At 41.6% G+C, this 25,114-nt stretch overlaps 1 protein-coding gene across 5 annotated transcripts in view; it reads right to left on the reverse strand.

Annotated features, from left to right (window-relative positions):
- ocrl (OCRL inositol polyphosphate-5-phosphatase) overlaps positions 1-25,114 on the reverse strand; it is a 65,083-nt gene that overhangs the window by 24,871 nt on the left and 15,098 nt on the right. For 3 of the 5 annotated variants that reach the window (XM_061891815.1, XM_061891817.1, XM_061891819.1), the window contains 10 exons: positions 21,270-21,449; positions 18,208-18,436; positions 17,963-18,133; positions 17,684-17,785; positions 17,480-17,594; positions 12,140-12,256; positions 11,881-12,062; positions 3,335-3,446; positions 3,140-3,249; positions 2,847-2,982 (listed from right to left, as the gene is read on the reverse strand). In XM_061891815.1, the coding sequence (XP_061747799.1) occupies positions 2,847-2,982; positions 3,140-3,249; positions 3,335-3,446; positions 11,881-12,062; positions 12,140-12,256; positions 17,480-17,594; positions 17,684-17,785; positions 17,963-18,133; positions 18,208-18,436; positions 21,270-21,449 (1,454 nt within the window). The remainder of the gene's footprint in view (positions 1-2,846; positions 2,983-3,139; positions 3,250-3,334; positions 3,447-11,880; positions 12,063-12,139; positions 12,257-17,479; positions 17,595-17,683; positions 17,786-17,962; positions 18,134-18,207; positions 18,437-21,269; positions 21,450-25,114) is intronic. The other 2 variants (XM_061891816.1, XM_061891818.1) reach the window with 1 other exon arrangement.

A 25,114-nucleotide genomic window follows, 5' to 3' on the forward strand; every position in this document is an offset into this window, starting at 1 on the left:
ATTCGTAATAGTAGGGCTGTGAATCTTTGGGCACCACAAGATTCGATTTGAGTCTTGGGGGTAACGATTCGATACAGAATTGATTCTCGATTCAATAAAATTCTCGATATAAAGTCTATACTTTTTTAATAACTTTGGGTGCCTGTTCTATGATTAAATACATCCATCCATTTTCTACCGCTTATTCCCTTTGGGGTCGCGGGGGGCGCTGGTGCCTATCCCAGCTACAATCAGGCGGAGGGCGGTGTACACCCTGAACAAGTCGCCACCACATCGCAGGGCCAACACAAACAGACAGACAACATTCACACTCACATTCACACACTAGGGACTATTTAGTGTTGCCAATCAACCTATCCCCAGGTGCATGTCTTTGGAGGTGGGAGGAAGCTGGAGTACCCGGAGGGAACCCACACGTTCACGGGGAGAACATACAAACTCCACACAAAAAGGTCCCGAGCCTGGGATTGAACCCAGGACTGCTCAGGACCTTCGTATTGTGAGGCAGACGCACTAACCCCTCTGCCACCGTGAAGCCTGATTAAATACATTCCTCCATAAAATAAATAAACAGCTATGATACATTTCTACATTACCGAAAAGAAAACTGTTTTTTTTTTAATAAAATTATATGCTAATATTGACTAAAGTAGCTGGACAGGACAGACCTTGGGTAGATTTTTTTTTTTTTTTCCCCCACAAAATCAAATAAATCAAAATCAATTCTGGGGAAAAATAAATAAATCAAAAATCTATTTTTTTTATTTTGCAAAAAATAAATAAATAAAAAAAATCTATATTTTTATTTATGTATTATTTCCTAAAATAAATAAATCCGAAATCAATTTTTTATGTATTTATTCTTTACCCAAAATCTTAGTGTAAATGTTAGGGTAGAATTTTATGAAACAAAACTAGTTTTATTTTAACTAACATATACATTTATCACAGCTGTTTATCTATTTTAAGGAGGAATGTAGTAAATCATAGAACCGGCACCCAATGTTATTAAAATGCATTGATTTTGAATCAGTGCACTATCAACACCGTGTATGGTGCGGATGGTGTTCTGCTGACCTCGACTGCGGATGTTGTGGATAGGTGGAAGGAATACTTCGAAGACCTCCTCAATCCCACCAACACGTCTTCCTATGAGGAAGCAGTGCCTGGGGAATCAGTGGTGGACTCTCCTATTTCTGGGGCTGAGGTCGCTGAGGTAGTTAAAAAGCTCCTCGGTGGCAAGGCCCCAGGGGTGGATGAGATCCGCCCGGAGTTCCTTAAGGCTCTGGATGCTGTGGGGCTGTCTTGGTTGACAAGACTTTGCAGCATCGCGTGGACATCGGGGGCGGTACCTCTGGATTGGCAGACCGGGGTGGTGGTTCCTCTCTTTAAGAAGGGGGACCGGAGGGTATGTTCCAACTATCGTGGGATCACACTCCTCAGCCTTCCCGGTAAGGTTTATTCAGGTGTACTGGAGAGGAGGCTACGTCGGATAGTCGAACCTCGGATTCAGGAGGAACAGTGTGGTTTTCGTCCTGGTCGTGGAACTGTGGACCAGCTCTATACTCTCGGCAGGGTTCTTGAGGGTGCATGGGAGTTTGCCCAACCAGTCTATATGTGCTTTGTGGACTTGGAGAAGGCATTCGACCGTGTCCCTCGGGAAGTCCTGTGGGGAGTGCTCAGAGAGTATGGGGTATCGGACTGTCTTATTGTGGCGGTCCGTTCCCTGTACGATCAGTGCCAGAGCTTGGTTCGCATTGCCGGCAGTAAGTCGAACACATTTCCAGTGAGGGTTGGACTCCGCCAAGGCTGTCCTTTGTCACCGATTCTGTTCATAACTTTTATGGACAGAATTTCTAGGCGCAGTCAAGGCGTTGAGGGGTTCCGGTTTGGTAACCGCAGGATTAGGTCTCTGCTTTTTGCAGATGATGTGGTCCTGATGGCTTCATCTGACCGGGATCTTCAGCTCTCGCTGGATCGGTTCGCAGCCGAGTGTGAAGCGACCGGAATGAGAATCAGCACCTCCAAGTCCGAGTCCATGGTTCTCGCCCGGAAAAGGGTGGAGTGCCATCTCCGGGTTGGGGAGGAGACCCTGCCCCAAGTGGAGGAGTTCAAGTACCTAGGAGTCTTGTTCACGAGTGAGGGAAGAGTGGATCGTGAGATCGACAGGCGGATCGGCGCGGCGTCTTCAGTAATGCGGACGTTGTACCGATCCGTTGTGGTGAAGAAGGAGCTGAGCCGGAAGGCAAAGCTCTCAATTTACCGGTCGATCTACGTTCCCATCCTCACCTATGGTCATGAGCTTTGGGTCATGACCGAAAGGATAAGATCACGGGTACAAGCGGCCGAAATGAGTTTCCTCCGCCGTGTGGCGGGGCTCTCCCTTAGAGATAGGGTGAGAAGCTCTGCCATCCGGGGGGGACTCAAAGTAAAGCCGCTGCTCCTTCACATCGAGAGGAGCCAGATGAGGTGGTTCGGACATCTGGTCAGGATGCCACCCGAACGCCTCCCTAGGGAGGTGTTTAGGGCACGTCCAACCGGTAGGAGGCCACGGGGAAGACCCAGGACACGTTGGGAAGACTATGTCTCCCGGGTGGCCTGGGAACGCCTCGGGATCCCCCGGGAAGAGCTAGACGAAGTGGCTGGGGAGAGGGAAGTCTGGGTTTCCCTGCTTAGGCTGTTGCCCCCGCGACCCGACCTCGGATAAGCGGAAGATGATGGATGGATGGATGGAATCGATTCTGTATTGAACCGTTACCCCCAAGAATCGAATCAAATCGTGTGGTGGCCAAAGATTCACGGCCCTAGTATGTCTTATATGTTTTGTGTATTACAGCACTTCTTACCCCTATTTTGAATATGGAGCTGACCGGTTTGTGGTCACTGGTTTGCAGCTCCATGTGACTGCGGTATTTGAGCTGCTTGACATCGTTGCCCCGCCACAGGATCCTGTCACACCACGCTGGAACACGACACTTTCCGCTAGAGGAAACAGTCAAAGAGTTTCAGGCACCGTACAGACACGCTGACTCTTGTGTTTGTGCAGCGATAACAACGGAAACGCCTGCTTTGCTGACAAGGTTCAGTCAGAGGGAATAACAACGAAAAAGTAAGGGCAGATGCATCCAAATGGTGTTACCTGGAGTCCCAACGGTCCGTTCTGGAATCGTACTTGTACGTTGGGATGAAGTTGATCTCTCCTTCCATGAAGTCAGTGAAGGCTCTTCTGGTCTGCCTCTGAATGTTCAGCTGTCGGAGAAAGTTAGAAAAGTTACAAGACAGATGTTTAAATAATGCTAGTGCCCCCAATGACCACTGGTTGACGCCTCCTCACCTGATCAAACTCCTGAAGCTTTTTCAGCTCATTCTGGGAGATGAGGCGTTTGACCTCACCAGCGTCGTACATGAAGAGGCGATAGTTCAAATCCCCAAACCAGATGACCACACTATAACACACACAGATGTTGTTCGGTGCTGGGACAGTTCATCACAACTTTCATATTTTAAAACGGTTATTAAAAACTAAAAATGAGCACTAAACTAAAAAAAACTAAGTGGTGTAACAATAACCCTTAATCATGGTCTGGTATGTACATTAGTTGTAGGGTAACAAATTGTTTCATATTTGGTACAGTAAAGGAAACAAAATGCCAAATATAAAACTGCTAAACTCTTGTCAATTGAATAAGGATGTCTTAGTTTGATGTCAGCAAAACAAAACAAGTATCGGATTATATCGGCCTGCATCTAAAATCTGTGTACTGCTCCCGCTTAGCAGACAAATAAGTTGTCTCTATTTGTGAGGAGTGTAAGATTCTTTACATCAAAGCACTGTAAAATTCAACATAAAGAAATAAGGTATTCTCTGTGCTATTCCATCATAAAATAAATGCATTAAAACCAAAGTGCTAGGTCGATGCCAATCTACAAAACCCAAAATCCAGTGAAGTTGGCACATTGTGTAAATAAGTGATAATAAATAATAAAATAATAATAAATAAAAACAGACCACAATGATTTGCAAATCCTTTTCAACCTATATTCAATTGAATAGACTGCAAAAACAAGATACTTAACGTTCGAATTGGAAACCTATATTTTTTTGCAAATATTAGCTCTTTTTCAATTTGACGCCTGCAACATGTTTCAAAAAAGCTGGCACAAGTGGCCAAAAAGACTGAGAAAGTTGAGGAATGCTCATCAAACACCTGTTCACCATCCCACAGGTGAACAGGCTAATTGGGAACAGGTGGGTGCCACGCAGCTTCCATGAAATGCTCAGTCATTCACAAACAAGGATGGAGCGAGGGTCACCACTTTGTGAACAAATGCATCAGCAAATTGTTCAAGAGATTAAGAACAACATTTCTCAACCAGCTATTGCAAGGCATTTAGGGATTTCACCATCAATGGTCCGTAATATCATCAAAAGGTTCAGAGAATTGCACGTAAGTGTTGATATTATGGACCTTCGATCCCTCAGACAGTACTGCATCAAAAAGCGTCATCGGTGTGTAAAGGCTTTCACCACATGGGTTTAGGAACACTTCAGAAAACCACTGTCAGTAACTACAGTTAGTCGCTACATCTGTGGGTGCAAGTTAAAACTCTACTACACAAAGCGAAAGCCATTTATCAACAACACCCAGAAGGGCCGCCGGCTTCACTGGGCCTGAGCTCATCTAAGATGGACTGATGCAAAATGGAAAAGTGTTCTGTGGTCTGACGAGTCCCCATTTCAAATTGTTTTTGGAAACTGCGGACGTCGTGTCCTTCAGACCAAAGAGGAAAAGAACCACCCGGATTGTTATAGGCGCAAAATTTAAAAGCCACCATCTGTGATGGTATGGGGGTGTATTAGTGGCCAAGGCATGGGTAACTTTCACATCTGTGAAGACACCATTAATGCTGAAAGGTACATATAGGTTTTGGAGCAACATATGTTGCCATCTAAGCAACGTTATCATGGACGCCCCTGTTTATTTCAGCAAGACAATGCCAAACCACAAGGTAAAGCATCGTGGCTTCATTGTAAAAGAGTGCAGGTACTAGACTGGCCTGCCTGTAGTCCAGACCTGTCTACCATTGAAAATGTGTGGCGCAATATGAAGCCTAAAATACCACAACGGACACCGCGGACTGTTGAACAAGTTAAGTTGTACGTCAAGCAAGAATGGGAAAGAATTCCATATGAAAAACTTCAAAAATGTGTCTCCCCAGTTCCCAAACATTTACTGAGTGTTGTTAAAAGGAAAGGCCATGTAACACAGTGGTAAAAATGTCCCTGTGACAACTTTTTTGCAATGTGTTGCTGCCATTAAATCAACTTTCAAACATTAAATATCTTGTCTTAGCAGTCTATTCAATTGAATATAAGTCGAAAATGATTTGTAAATCATTTTATTCTGTTTTTATTTACCATTTACACAACGTGGCAACTTCACTGATTTTGGGTTTTGTACATTGGATATGCCACAGAGGCCCACAGGCTGCTAATTAGCATTATTGATTTTACAGGGCGATTTGAACACCTCCAAATTTGACAATCAACACTAGTAGTGAGATGCATGTTGGATTCAAGGAGATGGTGTGAAACAAGAACAATACCTCCCGGCAAACACTTTATAGTGTTCAAACACATTAAACTTAATAGTAATAGACTGTTTCCGGACTACGCTAACACACCATCGATAAACTGAAATTAATGCATACTGACAACTCAATCTTTGGTGTGAAGACACAAAATAGTATGCGATTCATTACAGACTCCGCTCTAGCACTTCTATCAAGCAGTGCCTGAATCTAGCATAGAGTTCATGTGCTCTCAACAGCATATCACTTGATCAAAGTGTTTTTTAGCATTCCACATTAAAAAGCAAGGAAAAAGTATGTATTATTTATGGTGATATGACTTTTGATCGCTATCGGACAATATGATTACACATAACAAAAGTTGAATCTGCTAGCAGGTAATCCAACACACTGAATTTTTAAATAAATATAAACAAAACAATATCTAATATTTTACAAGGTTTCTTTTCAGCAAAGTGCAATTATGCAGACAAGTGCAACAGTTTGTCAATTATGGTTTCATTTTTAGGAAATAGAACTTTCGTATTGCTTGAGGGGCAGCATCAAAGGGGAACTGCACTTTTTTTTGTAAATGTTGCCTGCCATTCACAATCATTATGAAAGACATGATGGATGTATTTTTTTTTAATGCATTCTAACTCAAAAATAAATGTAAATAAAATTCCCCTTATAGCGGAGCTAATGGGAGGTCCATTAAACCCAATAAAAAACATCCAAAAACCGCCACCAAAACTCCATTTACATTTTGTGATTTGAATAACAACCAAGTATTAGTGATAGTGATATATGTCTTTTAATATGGAGCACTGTGAGATTTGATGTCAATTGAAAATCCATCCATCCATCCATCCATCATCTTCCGCTTATCCGAGGTCGGGTCGCGGGGGCAGCAGCCTAAGCAGGGAAGCCCAGACTTCCCTATCTCCAGCCACTTCGTCTAGCTCTTCCCGGGGGATCCCGAGGCGTTCCCAGGCCAGCCGGGAGACATAGTCTTTCCAACGTGTCCTGGGTCTTCCCCGTGGCCTCCTACCAGCTGGACGTGCCCTAAACACATCCCTAGGGAGGCGTTCGGGTGGCATCCTGACCAGATGCCCGAACCACCTCATCTGGCTCCTCTCGATGTGGAGGAGCAGCGGCTTTACGTTGAGCTCCTCCCGGATGGCAGAGCTTCTCACCCTATCTCTAAGGGAGAGCCCCGCCACCCGGCGGAGGAAACTCATTTCGGCCGCTTGTACCCGTGATCTTATCCTTTCGGTCATGACCCAAAGCTCATGACCATAGGTGAGGATGGGAACGTAGATCGACCGGTAAATTGAGAGCTTTGCCTTCCGGCTCAGCTCCTTCTTCACCACAACGGATCGATACAACGTCCGCATTACTGAAGACGCCGCACCGATCCGCCTGTCGATCTCACGATCCACTCTTCCCCCACTCGTGAACAAGACTCCTAGGTACTTGAACTCCTCCACTTGGGGCAGGGTCTCCTCCCCAACCCGGAGATGGCACTCCACCCTTTTCCGGGCGAGAACCATGGACTCGGACTTGGAGGTGCTGATTCTCATTCCGGTCGCTTCACACTCGGCTGCGAACCGATCCAGTGAGAGCTGAAGATCCCGGCCAGATGAAGCCATCAGGACTACATCATCTGCAAAAAGCAGAGACCTAATACCGTGGCCACCAAACCGGAACCCCTCAACGCCTTGACTGCGCCTAGAAATTCTGTCCATAAAAGTTATGAACAGAATCGGTGACAAAGGACAGCCTTGGCGGAGTCCAACCTTCACTGGAAACGTGTCCGACTTACTGCCAGCAATGCGGACCAAGCTCTGACACTGATCGTACAGGGAGCGGACTGCCACAATAAGACATTCCGATACCCCATACTCTCTGAGCACTCCCCACAGGACTTCCCGAGGGACACGGTCGAATGCCTTCTCCAAGTCCACAAAGCACATGTAGACTGGTTGGGCAAACTCCCATGCACCCTCAAGAACCCTGCCGAGAGTATAGAGCTGGTCCACAGTTCCACGACCAGGACGAAAACCACACTGTTCCTCCTGAATCCGAGGTTCGACTATCCGGCGAAGCCTCCTCTCCAGTACACCTGAATAAACCTTACCGGGAAGGCTGAGGAGTGTGATCCCACGATAGTTGGAACACACCCTCCGGTCCCCCTTCTTAAAGAGAGGGACCACCACCCCGGTCTGCCAATCCAGAGGTACCGCCCCCGATGTCCACGCGATGCTGCAGAGTCTTGTCAACCAAGACAGCCCCACAGCATCCAGAGCCTTAAGGAACTCCGGGCGGATCTCATCCACCCCCGGGGCCTTGCCGCCGAGGAGCTTTTTAACTACCTCAGCGACCTCAGCCCCAGAAATAGGAGAGTCCACTACAGATTCCCCAGGCACCGCTTCCTCAAAGAAAGACGTGTTGGTGGGATTGAGGAGGTCTTCAAAGTATTCCCTCCACCGATCCACAACATCCGCAGTCGAAGTCAGCAGAACACCATCCGCACCATACACGGTGTTGATAGTGCACTGCTTCCCCTTCCTGAGGCGCCGTATGGTGGTCCAGAATCGCTTCGAAGCCGTCCGGAAGTCGTTTTCCATGGCTTCCCCGAACTCTTCCCATGTCCGAGTTTTTGCCTCCGCGACCGCTAAAGCTGCACACCGCTTGGCCCGTCGGTACCCGTCCACTGCCTCCGGAGTCCTATGAGCCAAAAGAACCCGATAGGACTCCTTCTTCAGCTTGACGGCATCCCTCACTAATGGTGTCCACCAACGGGTTCTGGGATTACCGCCACGACAGGCACCAACAACCTTGCGGCCACAGCTCCAATCAGCCGCCTCGACAATAGAGGTTCGGAACATGGTCCACTCGGACTCAATGTCCCGCACCTCCCTCGTGACATGTTCAAAGTTCTCCCGGAGGTGTGAATTGAAACTCTCTCTGACAGGAGACTCTGCCAGACGTTCCCAGCAGACCCTCACAATGCGCTTGGGCCTGCCAGGTCTGTCCGGCATCCTCCCCCACCATCGCAGCCAACTCACCACCAGGTGGTGATCGGTAGAAAGCTCCGCCCCTCTCTTCACCCGAGTGTCCAAAACATAAGGCCGCAAATCCGATGACACAACTACAAAGTCGATCATGGAACTGCGGCCTAGGGTGTCCTGGTGCCAAGTGCACATATGGACACCCTTATGTTTGAACATGGTGTTTGTTATCGACAAACTGTGACGAGCACAAAAGTCCAATAACAAAACACCACTCGGGTTTAGATCCGGGCGACCATTCTTCCCAATCACGCCTCTCCAGGTTTCACTGTCGTTGCCAACATGAGCGTTGAAGTCTCCCAGTAGGACAAGGGAATCACCCGGAGGAGCACTTTCCAGTACTCCCTCGAGTGTACCCAAAAAGGGTGGGTATTCTGAACTGCTGTTTGGTGCGTAAGCACAAACAACAGTCAGGACCCGTCCCCCCACCCGAAGGCGAAGGGAAGCTACCCTCTCGTCCACTGGGTTGAACTCAAACGTACAGGCTTTGAGCCGGGGGGCAACCAGAATTGCCACCCCAGCCCGTCGCCTCTCACTGCCGGCAACGCCAGAGTGGAAGAGGGTCCAGTCCCTCTCGAGAGAACTGGTTCCAGAGCCCTTGCTGTGCGTCGAGGTGAGTCCGACTATATCCAGCCGGAACTTCTCTACCTCGCGCACTAGCTCAGGCTCCTTCCCCCCCAGTGAGGTGACGTTCCACGTCCCAAGAGCTAGGTTCTGTAGCCGAGGATCGGACCGCCAAGTGCCCTGCCTTCGGCTGCCGCCCAGCTCACAATGCACCCGACCTCTATGGCCCCTCCTATGAGTGGTGAGCCCATTGGAGGGATGACCCACGTTGCCTCTTCGGGCTGTGCCCGGCCGGGCCCCATGGGAACAGGCCCGACCACCAGGCGCTCGCCATCGTGCCCCAACTCCGGGCCTGGCTCCAGAGCGGGGCCCCGGTGACCCACGTCCGGGCGAGGGAAATCTGGGTTCATTTCGTTGTAATTCCATAGAAGTCTTTGAGCTGCTCTTTGTCTGATCACTCACCTAGGACCTGTTTGTCTTGGGAGACCCTACCAGGGGGCATGAAAACCCCCAGACAACATAGCTCCTAGGATCATTGGGACACGCAAACTCCTCTACCACGGTAAGGTAGCAGCTCAGAGAGGAGGTCAATTGAAAAGTGAATTATAAATAAAAGTTATTATTATTCTTATTATTGTTGGTATTATAAGTGCTAACACAGACAAACTATTTATAGCAGCACCATGATTACAAGCTTGTTCGCCAATGTCGACATGATCGACTGATCAGCTGTTGTCTCATTTTTTTGCTCGTCAAACTTTATTCTAGATCATAAATCATGCCTCTCACCTGGACGAAGGACGAAGACGTACTTCGACAAGTTGGTACACTTTGACAGCCGATTTAGACCCGGAAATTACGAGAAATACACAAAAACATGCTTCGTTCCGCCTACCTCTTCTTCGCGAGTATTATGAATCTTTGTTCATCTAAATGGAAATGTATGAACATCCGAGTAGTCGGCATCCTAATGACAGCAGACATTGTACAGGAAGTGATGTTTTATTATGTTTTTTGGCTATCATAAAGTGATTAGTAATCAGTGATTTTGAGAAAAAAAAAAAAGGGGAACGTTGTGATGTGTCTTTGAAATTATGTGCTGTGTATGCCTAAAATGAGCGAAATACGTAAATATTAAATGTCACTATGAATGTGCCAGTTACTGCATTACATATATACTTACATCAAGTATATAGAACCTTAATAGAGGTGTTTGGGTTTTTTAAAGAGCTTTATAGGCAGAATAGAGCGGCTACATTGTAAGCAGACTTTTAATTAATCAATCAAAGTTTATTTACATAGCCCTAAATCACGAGTGTCTCAAAGGGCTGCACAAGCCACAACGACATCCTCGGCTTACATCCCACATCAGGGAAAGAAAAAACTCAACCCAATGGGATACTAAGGGTGTGGGGAAAAAAATCGATTCGAATACGTTGTGCGATTCAGAATCGATTCTCATTTTTTTTAAATCAATTTTTTTTTTTTTTAAATCAATCCAACAAACCACTACACATCAATACCATAACAATGCAATCCAATTCCAAAACCAAACCTGACCCAGCAACACTCAGAACTGCAATAAACAGAGCAATTGAGAGGAGACACAAACACGACACAGAACAAACCAAAAGTAGTAAAACAAAAATTAATATTATCAAGAACAGTATTAACATTAGTTATAATTTCAGCATAGCAGTGATTAAAAATCCGTCATTGACATTATCATTAGACATTTATAAAAATAAAGAACAATAGTGTCACAGTGGCTTACACTTGCATCGCATCTCATAAGCTTGACAACAACTGTGTCCAATGTTTTCACAAAGATAAAATAAGTCGTATTTTTGGTTTGTTTAATAGTTCAAACTAATTTACATTATTGCAATCAGTTGATAAAACATTGTCCTTTACAATTATAAAAGCTTTTTATTTTAAATCTACTACTCTACTAGCATGTCAGCAGACTGGGGTAGATCCTGCTGAAATCCTATGTATTGAATAAATACAGAATCGTTTTGAATCGGAAAAATATCGTTTTTGAATCGAGAATCACGTTGAATCGAAAAAAAATCGCTATATTATCGAATCGTGACCTTATGAATCGATATTGAATCGAATCGTGGGACACCCAAAGATACAATGAGAAACCTTGGAGGGGACACATAAACACCATTTTTTAAGAGTTAAAAAAAAAAAATCTGTCATCAAGTCTTTCATAAGGAGTGTGAACTATAGGCCAAATTTCCAAAAAAGTGCAGTTCCCTTTGAAGAGTTCCAGCTAGTAACACCTTTCCCCAACTTTACTGAACAATGGCGTGCTGCCATCTCTCTTATCCACTTGACTCTGTCCATTTACGTTTTTCACCGAGACTTTTAACGATGAACGATTCTTCCCCTTAGCACTATCTCTACCCGTGACTCCTGCTAGCCAAGAGATGAGTTGCACTGCACTTGATTCAGAAGCAAACACGTGACTATATCGCCAGGCAGTTCCACTTTCTGTCCCCCACGTGCGCTGGACAAAGTTTACCAAGTGGGAAATCAGTGCGCCTTTGTACCGTACCGAAAAACCCAATTAAGACGAGTACATGCACCATTACACCCTTTGACATCTGTAAAGCTAATGAGGGAGCGCTACGATGGCACTGAAAAGCCAGAGGGAACTCACTCGTGCTTGTGGATACTCAGAGGGGGGTGGTCCAGTAGGTGGAAGGTCATGCGAGCGCAAATGTCTTTATAGTCTTGGTTGCGACGCTCAAAATCTTCCACGTGTGCCGCCAGATGCGAGTTGACGATGCAGAAACTCGTGTTGTGGAACACAAACCTCACTGCCACCCCTCCTTTGTTCCCCTGAGAAGAAAAAAACACATTTTAGCTAAAAAAGAAACAACCTTTTCAGAAGTTTTCCCAAGTTAGTCCGCCTGTACCATTTTGCCCATGATTCCCGTGCCGACGTGTTCTGCGGCCACTTCTTTGACGTTACCCTTGTGTGTCTTGTTGACATAGACCACCAACATCATGCCAACCAGTCTTATGATGCGAACCTGACAGGAGGAATTTACCAAGTTAGTGGCTGTGCTCTTTAAAGTAATAAAAGGGGAAACATAATGATCTCCCGGAACAGTGTCAAGAGTATGGAAGGGACACCGAGAGACAGGCCCATAAACCAAAATAACCCAGAAGCATGGTCGCTATTTACTCCTTTGTGCAAGGGGTAACGTGCATTAAATAACTTTCAGCTGGGTTTCGGTCAGATGAAGAAAGGGTTCACGCAATCATTATTGATATTTCTATACAACGCGTGCGGTATTGAATTGAATTATATTTATATAGCGCTTTTCTTTAGTGACTCAAAGAGATTTTACATAGTGAAAACCCAATATCTACGTGACATTTTAAACCATGGAGAGGAGCCAGATGAGGTGGTTCGGGCATCTGGTCAGGATGCCACCCGAACGCCTCCCGAGGGAGGTGTTTAGGGCACGTCCAACCGGTAGGAGGCCACGGGGAAGACCCACCTAGTACCAACCTCGTCACGTCCGTTGTGTCCTGAGCAAGACACTTCACCCTTGCTCCTGATGGGTTCTGGTTGGCGCCTTGCATGGCAGCTCCCTCCATCAGTGTGTGAATGTGTGTGTGAATGGGTAAATGTGGAAGTAGTGTCAAAGCGCTTTGAGTACCTTCAAGGTAGAAAAGCGCTATACAAGTACAACCCATTTATCATTTAAGACTATGTCCCCCGGCTGGCCTGGGAACGCCTCGGGATCCCCCGGGAAGAGCTAGACGAAGTGGCTGGGGAGAGGGAAGTCTGGGCTTCCCTGCTTAGGCTGCTGCCCCCGCGACCCGACCTCGGATAAGCGGAAGAAGATGGATGGATGGATGGATTTTAAACCAGTGTGGGTGGCACTGGGAGCAGGTGGGTAAAGTGTCTTGCCCAAGGACACAACGGCAGTGACTAGGATGGCGGAAGCGGGGATCGAACCTGGAACCCTCAAGTTGCTGGCACGCCCACTCTACCAACCGAGCCATACCACCTCAACATTTTTTTTTTTTTTTCGGCAATATGAATTGAATTGAAATATTTATTTCAAACCTGCACAGTACAACTAAACAGTTTTTTTTTGTTTTTTTTTTTTTACATGTTGGCAAAGATATTTATGCAAGGCTTGAAAAGGGGTTGGATGAAGCAGCTGCTTATAATAGCCCAACCCCTCTCACTCATTCCACATTTAACATAAACAATATAATACAAGAACAATACCCTATAAACAAAACAAGAAAAACTCCTGTACATTAACAATACCATGAGACAAGACAAGACGAGACAAAACACACACACGCACACACACGGGCCCAAACACTCTCCGACCATACACCTCTCTCCCATGGCTCTGTGCTGAGGGCATCACTCTCTTTCCTCCTCGTACTTCTTCAGTACTTCTTTTTTAAACAGTGTTTTTAATTGAATCATGCTAGAACACGTTTTTAACTCGTCCCTTAAGTTGTTCCACAGACTGACTCCACGCACTGAAATGCACATTGATTTTAAAGTTGTTCTATCCATCCATCCATCCATTTTCTACCGCTTATTCCCTTTTGGGGTCGCGGGGGGTTGTTCTAAATTTAGGCAAATATAATTTGTTTCCTCTTAAACTGTAACTATGGTGATCATCTCTGTCATGGAATAGGTTCTGTATATTGGATGGTAGAGAGTTTTGGGATGCCCTAAACATAATTTGAGCAGTTCTAAAGTTGATCACATCGTTCAGTTTAAGTTGCTTTAAGTTCATAAATAGTGGATTGATCTATTATGTTTTTTGTAACCTATTTGAGGAAACTATTTTCCACCTATTATTTGAATGCACATATTTACGCCTCTAAAGGACTGGAATGTGATCACTTTTTGATAAAATAACGTTTCAAGTATGTATAAAAAAAACTACTGATGTTTTATTTGGATATAATAGAGACAGATTATAATGTAAAATATATTCCCAAAAATATGTTTTAACACAAATTAAAGACTATTGAAATGAACAAAAATGACAATAAAACTTCATAAATTATCATTACCATATTTCCTTGAATTGCCGCTGGGGCGCTAATTAATTTAAAACCTCTTCTCACTCTTGTGTTTACCAAAGGCATGCGGTAAAAGTAAGCATGCGCTAATTATTTTCAAACCTCTTCTCACTTCGGCACTTACCAAAGGTATGCAGTAAACATTTGAGTGTGATGTAAGCTTGGACCTTAAATCCAACTGAATAGCTCTTAATCTTCTTCCCTTTATGCGATTTCAAATTACCGTTATTGAAATCAGCCTCCTCCATTTTGAAAATGATGACAGGGGAAGTGTCACTCGTGACGTCACGAGTTTGACCTTGCGGTAATACTAAGCATGCGTTAATTATTTTGGGAAGCGAGTTTGACCCGGCAGTAATTCAAGGCAGGCGCATACTATATGCCCTGCGGCAATTCAAGGAAATATGGTAGTTTAAAATGTTCCATTTTCAAATTACGTATGAATTATATATTGTACCCCTCTCTATTGTCTTTGTGTAATACATTTATATGTGATGTTCATTTTAGTTTTTTTTTTGTTTATTTAGTTTCCTTACCAACAGTATTGGTTTCAAGTTTGTGCGTTCACCTACACTCAATGGAAATAGGAAAATTAACACACAGTGTCACATAAGAATTGATGATAGGGACATAGAAGGGGTTTATTCAATTACATTTTAGGGAATCTATAAGGATGAAAAATTTAATTGGAAACTGCCCATAAATATACTCAATGCAAAGATGGCAGACATTATTGCTGTTATTTGAAATTAAAAACTCTGTAAATCAAAAGGCTCTTAATGTGTTGAATAACTCCTTCGTACTCCCATATCTCAATTCTTGTGTTAAGATCTGGGGTGACAATTATAAATCAAACATCAACTCTACAGGACTGTCTCAGAAAATTTGAATATTGTGATAAAGTCCTTTATTTTCTGTAATGCAACTAAAAACATGAAAATGTCATACATGATGATTTCATTTTCTAGCATGATCTGGCACCTGCCCACAGTGCCAAAACCACCAGTAACTGGTGTACTGGCCATGGCATTACTGTCCTCGATTGGCCTGCCAAGTCCCCTGACCTAAACCCCATAGAGAATTTGTGGGGTATTGTGAAGAAGAAGCTGAAAGACACCAGACCCAATAAAGCAAATGAGCTAAAAGCCGCTATTGAAGCATCCTGGGCATCCAGAACACCTCAGCAATGCCACAGGCCGATTGCCTCCGTGCCACGCCACATTGATGCAGTGATCCGTGCAAAAGGATTCCCAACCATTAATTGACATTTTCAAATGTTTGGTTTTCTTTTTCTGTTATAAATCTTTTTTTTACTTGGTCTTAAGAAATATTCACATTTTTGAGATATAATTTTTGAGTTTTCTTAAGCTGTATGCCATAATCAGCAATATTAAAATGTTAAAAGGCTTGCAATATTTTAGTTGATGTATAATGAATCCAGAATGTATGACATTTTCATGTTTTAGTTGCATTACAGAAAAATAAAGAACTTCATCACAATATTCAAATTTTCTGAGACAGTCCTGTATGTTCTTACATTCACAGAAAGCTATTAGAAATGTAAATTATGTGGATTACTATGATCATATCAATGCTGTTTTCATTAAATTAAAAACATTAAAACTGCATCATCTTGTTGACCTCAACCCTGCTATTGTGACGTATAAAGCTCATAAGCACATGCTGCCTCGGTGTTTACAGAAAAGGTTCCAACCCAGGAAGAGTCCATACGACCTCAGATGTTCAGCTGTCTTTCAGAATGCACACATAAGAACTATCTTAAAAAGTAGATGTGTTTCTGTCAGGGGGTTTCATCTGTGGAACAGCCTGGGGTAGGGAACCTTTTTGGCTGAGAGAGTCATGGAAGCCAAATATTTTAAAATGTATTTCCGAGAGAGCCATATAATATTTTTTAACACCGAATACAACTAAATGCGTGCATTTTTAAGTAAAACCAACATTTTTAGAGAACAATAAGTCTCCTATCATTTTTAATGACATTTTTATTCTGAAGCTAACCAATAATAAATGAAATACTTATTACCATTAATGCAACTTGAACAGGTGCGGTAGAAAAGGGATGGATGGATTTTTTTAATTTAACGTTCAAAATATAAAACGTTCCTAAGCATTTTAACACATGGGAACGTTTTATATTTTGAACAATATTTTCAACACTGTGATTACCAGTGGAACTATTCATTACTTATCGTGTTAAGCAATGTCAGCTAAGATTTATCTGAGAGCCAGATGCAGTCATCAAAAGAGCCACATCTGGCTCCAGAGCCATATGTTCCCTACCCCTGCCTTATTCACACATTTAAAAAAAACATTAGAGACTAATGTCTTGGAAAAATATATCGCTCTTGAATCAACACCAGTGGTTAAAACTAGGATCGATGTTTGTTACAAAACTAAATATGGGGAAAAAATAATAATGGAAGTGCAAGTGTTTGTATATAGCATATTATCGGTACACATTTTTAACCAACACATGTACAGAGATATTTCACAACTGTTAGTCTATGTCTTTACTGTGTATATATTTGAACACTGTTTATGTTGTGTACAAGGTGTATTTATAATATGTTGTGTAAAGGAAATTTCACATTTCTATGAATCTCATGATCAGAGCCCGATGTCTCCTGGCTTTGCTACAACTTGTAGTTTATAAGGTTAGGCAAAATAAGTGCTCAACTTCAGCCTAAACCCTTTCGGTCTGTAAAATTGTCAATTTATGAATGTAAAACTGTTTGTTTATTTTGTTTATCACTGACCGAAGAAATAATAAACTAAACAAACTAAACAATGAAGAAAATGTAAACAAAAAAAAACAAACAGTATAATGCATTGCATTTACAAAACAATCAGCTACACAGCATCACGCCTTGTTAAAGCATCTTCCTGCTGGAAAATGTTGAGTAATTTGAATTGTGAAGGAGCTCTCGTTGCTAAATTGGCAGCTGCAGCGCCATCACAATACTTTCCCAATAAAAACATATTTACAAATCAAAGCAGGGATACTAAATCTATATATAATATACGGGGGAGGGACCGTTGAACAGCAAATACAAGACACACTAAAATTGCGTGTGTAGTTCTTACAGAAATCCAGGATGTGTGACTTAAGTGTTTACTTTATTTTTATGAGCAGCTTAGTTAAATACATGACCTCATCCACTCACCCTCTTATAATGTGCTTTAGGGTGTAGGCCTCTCTCAACTGCCTCCACCCACAGCTGCTCCTTGGAGGAGTCCATGTAGAAGAAAGCTTCAGTGCTCAGGTCCAATTCTTGGAAACTAAGTAATTGAGGAATCAACAGGAATTGGTTACAAAGAGCAGACGGTGCATACGTTACTTGTCAAGAAAATGAACAATCAGCACTGACCCCAGGGCGTACATATCAGGAGGTTCTGCGTCACAAGAGAGCCAGGACTCCAGGCTGCTGTCTGGAGACTGCCCGTTAACATTCCAAGTACCAGTGAAGAGCCTGTAGGAACAATGGAGAAACTTTGTTTGCACAACCATAACGTAGCACCTTTGCATATTCTGGATTTTATCATGCATTCTAATAAATAAGTAGATGTAAACACAGTGAAATGCGCAAAATCTACACAGATTTTGATGTTCTGGTGGGAATTGTCAAACAGAAAGGAAGAGCTGCCACCTGAAGTTCTGGAGGTCCACATATTCGTTTTCCTTCTTTCCCAGGCGGCGTTTGATGAGGTACTCCCTCTGCCCCGCCTGGCTGGAGAACATGGCATGTCTCATCGTGTTTGTGGTGGGACTGTCGGACCAAGACGCCGGCCTGTCCCGCTCGAAGCCCGGTCTGAAACTACTGCAGGATTGGAAAAAGAAAACGACGATTGTGAGCGTCTTTCACGAGCCATTGAAAAAGGCAGGCGGGCTCACTCTGGTCTGGAGTTGTCTTTGGCTTGAGAGGAGACGGCTCTCTCTTTAAGGTGCGGGGGCGCAGGCAGCTGATAAGAGGGAGTGAAGGAGGCTTTGCGCGGAGGCAGAGGGGGAACCGGAGGAGGTTCCCTTGGGGCCACCATCCTGTTCTGCTGGTTCTTCTTTTCCTCCACTTTCAAGGTGTGATCGAAGTTGTCCTCAAAGCCAAAGTCTGAGGCGAGCGACTGAACTGGAGGGTCAGAGCGAACAAGTAGACGTTAGCACTGGAAAATGTATGCATTGACTGTAAATCCTCTCATTACAGCTGGAGTTGTTATGTACTGTATTTTCCGGACCATAGGGCGCACCGGATTATAAGGCGCACTGCCGATTAATGGTTGATTTTCGATCTTTTTTCATATATAAGGCGCACCGGATTATTGGGCGCATTAAAGGAGTCATATTATTATTTTTTTTTTTAATGTAAAACACTTCCCTGTGGTCTACATAACATGTAATGGTGGTTCTTTGATCAAAATGTTGCATAGATGATGTTTTACAGACCATCTTCAAGCCGCTTTCTGACAGTCGATTTTGAATGCGCCGTTTTTTGGGCAGTCTTATTTACGGGGCTCACCTTCGGCAGCGTCTTCTCCCCGTCATCTTTGTTGTAGCGATGTAATGTGCAAGGACGGGAGTGGAAGAAGTGTCAAAAGATGGAGCTAACTGTTTTAATGACATTTAGACTTTACTTCAATCAACAATGGAGCAGCATCTCCTCATCTGCCGGAAATGTGTCCCGTGAAAAACTGTCCGACCGGAACTCTCTAATAACTAAAGTTCCTTGGGTGAATAACTACCCCGGTATGTTTTAGCGCTTTCATGGCAAGTTTACTGACAGATATAAGTAAGAACTTTACACTACTTTATATTAGAAATGGCAACAGCGGAGGATGAATGTCCCATAACATGAAGATAGAGAAAAAGAAGAAGCTCATCGGCATGTACTACAAAGTCGGATGCAACATTTTTTTTTTTTTTTTTTTTTTTTTTTTAGCTGCTTAAGGACTTACAGGACTGATTAAAATTAATTCAATGTATGTGTTTTGGTGTCATTTAATGTTTTTTTTTTAATATGTTACATTTTTCACATAGAGTACAGTATATATCTGCCCTACCTGTCAACATATAGATAGATATATCATCTATTCAGCAACAAAATTTTATAATTTTATAGCTGTTGAAGGACTTAAGGGACCGATTAAAAACAATTTAATTGATCTCCTCTGGTGTCAATTAATGTTTTAAAATTTTTTTCCTGTATAAAAAAAAACTTTAAGTACCGTATTTCCTTGAATAGCCGCCGGGGCACTAGTAATTTAAAACCTCTTCTCACTCCTGCGCTTATTCAAGGCATGCGGTAAAAGTAAGCAGGTGCTAATTATTTTAAAACCTCTTCTCACCCCTGCGCTTACCAATTGCATGCAGTAAGAAATTGAGTTTGATGAAAAAAAAAAAATTATAAAAAATTATTCTGCGGCCCGGTTGGGGACCACTGCTCTACAACATGTCATCGCACCCACCTTTACACCATGCTATCTGCGTGCCGGTAGGACACATGCATTTCGCTGCTTCTCATACAAGATTGCAATGCATACTTGGTCAACAGCCATACCGTTTACACTGATGGTTGTGATATAAACAACTTTAAAACTCTTACTAATACGCGCCACACTCTGTGAACCCTGACCAAACAAGAATAACAAACACATTTCTGGAGAACATTGGCTCTGTAACACATTATAAACGCAACATAAGAATTACCCAGAATTCCAATGCACCCAGGACTCTTGGCTATATTATACACGCGCCCCCAACCCCGCCCACCTCAACCGACGCACGGCGGGGGGGTGGGAGGGGTTTGGTGCTAGCGGGTGTATAATATAGCCAAGAGTCATGGATGCATTGGAATTCTGGGTAATTCTTATGTTGCGTTTATAATGTGTTACAGACCCAATGTTCTGCAGAAATGTGTTTGTTATTCTTGTTTGGTTAGGGTTCACAGAGTGTGGCGCATATTAGTAAGAGTGTTAAAATTGTTTTGTATCACAACCATTAGTGTGATCTGTATGGCTGTTGAACAACACCCCTGGTTTACACACAGTGAGAGCAAAAAAACCTCCTTCGCCATTTTGAAAATGACGGCAGGGGAAGCGTCACTCGTGACGTCACGAAGTTGACCCGGCGGTAAAAGTAAGCATCCGCTAACAAATTTGGGGAGCGAGTTTTATCCGGCAGTGATTCAAGGCAGGCGCATATTACATGCCCGGCGGCTAATCAAGGAAATACGGTATGCATTTTTTGCATCTTGAGCAAAGTATACACAGCCTCTCTCCAATGAGCGCACCTTCAGCGGTAAATAAAAGGGTTCGGAAATATGTTTTCTACTGTAGATGCGCTAAAGGACTGCTTCTAAAAAGCCCATAAAAAGTAGTACTTGTCTCTTGCACGTATAAACATATAGCAAAACGCCACAGGTAAGGAGCATGATAACATGTGTGCAGTAAATAAGTGTCTCTATGGTGATTCCCTATATATTTACATGCAAAACCCTCATTTAAATAAGGAGGTCTGCACCACTTTTGCACAAGAAGTTTTAGTCAATTACACGCAACACGCCTACTAATAGTGCATGTTATTTTACGGATTGCACACACTGTTTAGCGCGTGGTATTTGGATCTTGGCAAATCAGGCCCAAAGTTTGTTTGTTTTTTTAACCAGGGAAAAACTGCACTTTTTGATGTTTAATATATATTGAAGTGCAAGAGAGGGATTTGATTTTTATGGCTTGTTACTTTATTTAGGATAATTAAAAGTTAGTGACGTTCCAATTATAAGGGTAAAAATACCACTGAAAATAATAGTTTATTGCATGTGAAAGAATTACTTGTATTATTATGCTGTATTACAATTATATTAAAGCTTGATTTGGTCTGATGATAATGTTGACAATATCGTTTATTTGCAATAATTTGTGGGTTTAAAGCATTGATGGTAAATATATTTTCAGAGCATACATTACCTGCATTAGTCCGATGTGTGGATTTGTTGCTATTGAGGCTGGTCGTACTTGGCTGGTTGACTCCAGAGTCCACACAGTTGGCAGTCTTGTGTCCACGCTGAGGCGGGTTGGGGACTGTACCTCTTTGAGGTGTTGTTTCATCGTGATCCATCACGCCGGGGTTGGAGCGATTCGACTGAACTGGGAAAGAAAATACACAAGAGTCGGAGTCAAGTGATGAGCGGGAAAGCAGCGATATGAAAAACTCATATCACGGTTATCATAGACAAAATGATGGGGCAATTGTTGAATATGCTGAAAAAGTACTTCAAAATCTTTTGACCGCATTATTTTTTTTAAATAACTCAAATAAATAGAGGTTTTTCAACAGTGGGTCTATTTTGCAGGTTTTGTGTTTCTTATGCTTCACTGATAGTGTTGTAGTCTTAGTATTGTATCTGTCTTTTACTTGTACTGCAGCACTTGAGGATTTGTTTCAATGAAAGATGTGGAACATTATTTCTGGCAGGCGTTGCAGCGTCCTACTGTGTTCAGCTATCCTTAAACTAGTAAGATTTCGGTCTTGTATTCCTCCGAGTATCGACGGAACAGTCTGGTCTATGAGAACACAGCTTGTAGGTTCAAGACGCACAATTAAAGCAACGTGTTTATATAAGTTTAGATTGGGGTACTTTGTTTCTTAATGAGGAAAGATGTTAATGTCTCTTGTTTTCATTTGGGCATTTAAGCTTGCGAGGAAACGTTAATCAGTCCGCAGACTTATTAGTCATTATTTTTTGACAAATTCAATTTAAAATGGTAATACTGTAAATTCCGGACTGTAAGCAGCTACTTTATTTCCTACAGTTTGAACCCCAAGGCTTATTAAACGGCGCGGCTAATTAAAAAATGTATTTTTTGCTAATTGCCGTTATGTTTTGTGTTCAATAGTTTTCAATAAACCCAAGCATAGGACTGAAATGGTGTGTTTCCGTTTGTGCTATGGCGCCATCTTTTGGACAAGTTCGCTCACTGCTAGTGCTGCGAGTTGACAATGTACTTACTTCCCGTTTGGCCTTCAACCGAAAGCAAAACCGTCAATAGCGTTTCTACTCGTTTGGATTCTTCATTCATCACAACGAGCAATGTTTGTAAGCGTCACAATTTAACTAAATCAATTTTTACTTACCAATCCGTCCCTTATGTGATGTCTGTAGGAGTGTTTTCATGCATATTTGTACAAGCGTGGTTAGCATTAGCTTATATGCTACGCCGTCTACGAGTGTCTGTGTTAGTATTATAAACTTAGAATGGCATTCTTTTTGTATTGTTTCAGTTTCGCAATTTCACCAAAACATCACCGGGGAGCTGTTTAGCTGATTTGGAGCGCAAGCTTCCGCAACTAGACGATGACTTCTGTTTTGTTTTTAAAAAAATCTGTCCTGTCCCAAAAATAATAATAATAAATAATTTAAATATATATATATATATATATATATATATATATATATATATATATATATATATATATATATATATATATATATATATATATATATATATATATATATATATATATATATATATATATATATATATATATATATATATATATATATAGTTGGCCCTGCGATGACTTCTGTTTTGTTTTTAAAAAAATCTGTCCTGTCCCAAAAATAATAATAATAAATAATTTAAATATATATATATATATATATATATATATATATATATATATATATATATATATATAGTTGGCCCTGCGATGAGGTGGCGACTTGTCCAGGGTGTACGCCCCCCCCCCCCGCGACCCCAAAGGTAATATATAAAACAGAAATTTATAAAATAAAAATAAAACACAAAAAAAAAAATATATATATATATATATATATATATATATATATACTAAAATTAAATATATAAAACAGAAATATATATATATTAAAAAAAAATATATATATATATATAAATACATAAATATTGATATATATGTATATATTTGTTATATATTTTTTTATTTTATATATTTCTATTTTATATATTTATTTTTATTTATTTATATGTATATATATACATATATATACAAACTAAAATTAAATATATAAAATAAATATTAAAATATTACTTTTTATATTTATAAATATAAAACAAATACATTCATATTGATTTTGGATTTTTCTTTAATTGATTAACAATCGTTACAAGTAAGAATTGTGATTAATTCGACAATCTTTTCTTGTTTTGACACTCCTAAGTACTGTTATGTGAACCAATACGTGCCAGCAAAATTTTATAAAAACATTTACAATGCTGCAGTCTCAAAATACATAATAAAAAATTATAAATGCCAGAGGCATTGTATTATTAAAGAAGTGGTAGCCATACAAATAATCAAACCAAGTCAAACAAATGGCATTCATTCAAGAAGTTATGTAAATATTTAATATTTCTATTATGGCGCCATGACAGATGGTTGTGTAGTAGCTTAATATTGCACTCACTGAATACAACATTGCTATTTATTGACATTCAACACAAGAACTCTACTAAAAAATACTCTAAATTATACATGATATTGTGATATATAGGGCAATCACTTTTAGTGTAATGTGACGTTTTATACCACTGCAAAACACAATGGTATGTGAAGTTTATGGACCCATAAAACTTAACTGAAATAAAACGGTCAGGTTGATTAACATGCATGAAGAACTTCAAATACTGTCGTCCTTTATTTGAACTTGAGGCTGAGTCATTGCAACTTCCTTCCTGCTTCTACCACACTTTTCCTATTTCTCAAGAAAGTATTTATCTATGGACAAAGGCTGGATGAATAAATGACGAGTCAGTCATCCTTTACAACAGAGCAGGGCAAATGTTTTGACTCGGGGGCCATATTGAGACAAAAAAATGTGCCTGTGTGTAAAAATTAAAAATAAACATTTAGCTGTAAAACTCTGCTGGACAGTATGTGTGTTGGGGTCCCTTTTTTTTTCAGGAACACTAATACCAAAAATCACAACGTCCGACGGAATTCTAAAAACGTTACGACAGACCACTTAAAAAAAAAAATGGAATGGAATTTTACAGTTTTTTACTGAATGGGACACCCAAAATGTACATTAAAATAAAGACAGTGGGATTTACAATATTAACTATGAACAATAAAACACTGAATATTAAATACTTATAATCATCGCTCCTCTTTTACTTCTCAGACAAGCTCCGCGATAGTTGTGGATCTTTTACAGTCACACGAAACACAACAAAAATTAAGAAAAAAAAACAGATTGTTATGAACGCAAAGGGTAATAATCACCTACAATATGATATAGTATCACGTAAAATATCTGTTTCCGCATCTGTTTCTGACACACGCGTTTGTTGTGTGTCCACTCTGGTTTGTTCCTGGTCTGAGCTGCTGTGACGTAGATTACCCAAAAGCGCAGATTTCGACCATTGAAATACTTTCTATAGTTCAAGACTTAAGGTCATTTAAAAACATCACTGCTCATCATAATGGCGTCGACAGTTTTGATGTAAAAGGTCTAAAAAAGAATGGAGAATGTCCGGCAATATGTCTGATAATGACTGTATTAATGTGTCTTTGTGAGTTTTACTAAAAACGCGTCCTGTTGTGAGGTTTGCAAACACAATTGTTTTTTTTACTCAATGACAGTAATGCTTTTAGAATCCTGAGATAATGCGAAAAAAGCAATACAAAATTATTCAAGCATAACTCCTAAACCACACGCATAGCTCGGTTGGTAGAGTGGCCGTGCCAGCAACTTGAGGGTTTCAGGTTCGATTCCCGCTTGTGCCATCCTAGTCACTGCCGTTGTGTCCTTGGGCAAGACACTTTACCC

Source organism: Nerophis ophidion, linkage group LG29 (assembly GCF_033978795.1).
Source record: "Nerophis ophidion isolate RoL-2023_Sa linkage group LG29, RoL_Noph_v1.0, whole genome shotgun sequence".
Classification (NCBI taxonomy): Eukaryota; Metazoa; Chordata; class Actinopteri; order Syngnathiformes; family Syngnathidae; genus Nerophis; species Nerophis ophidion.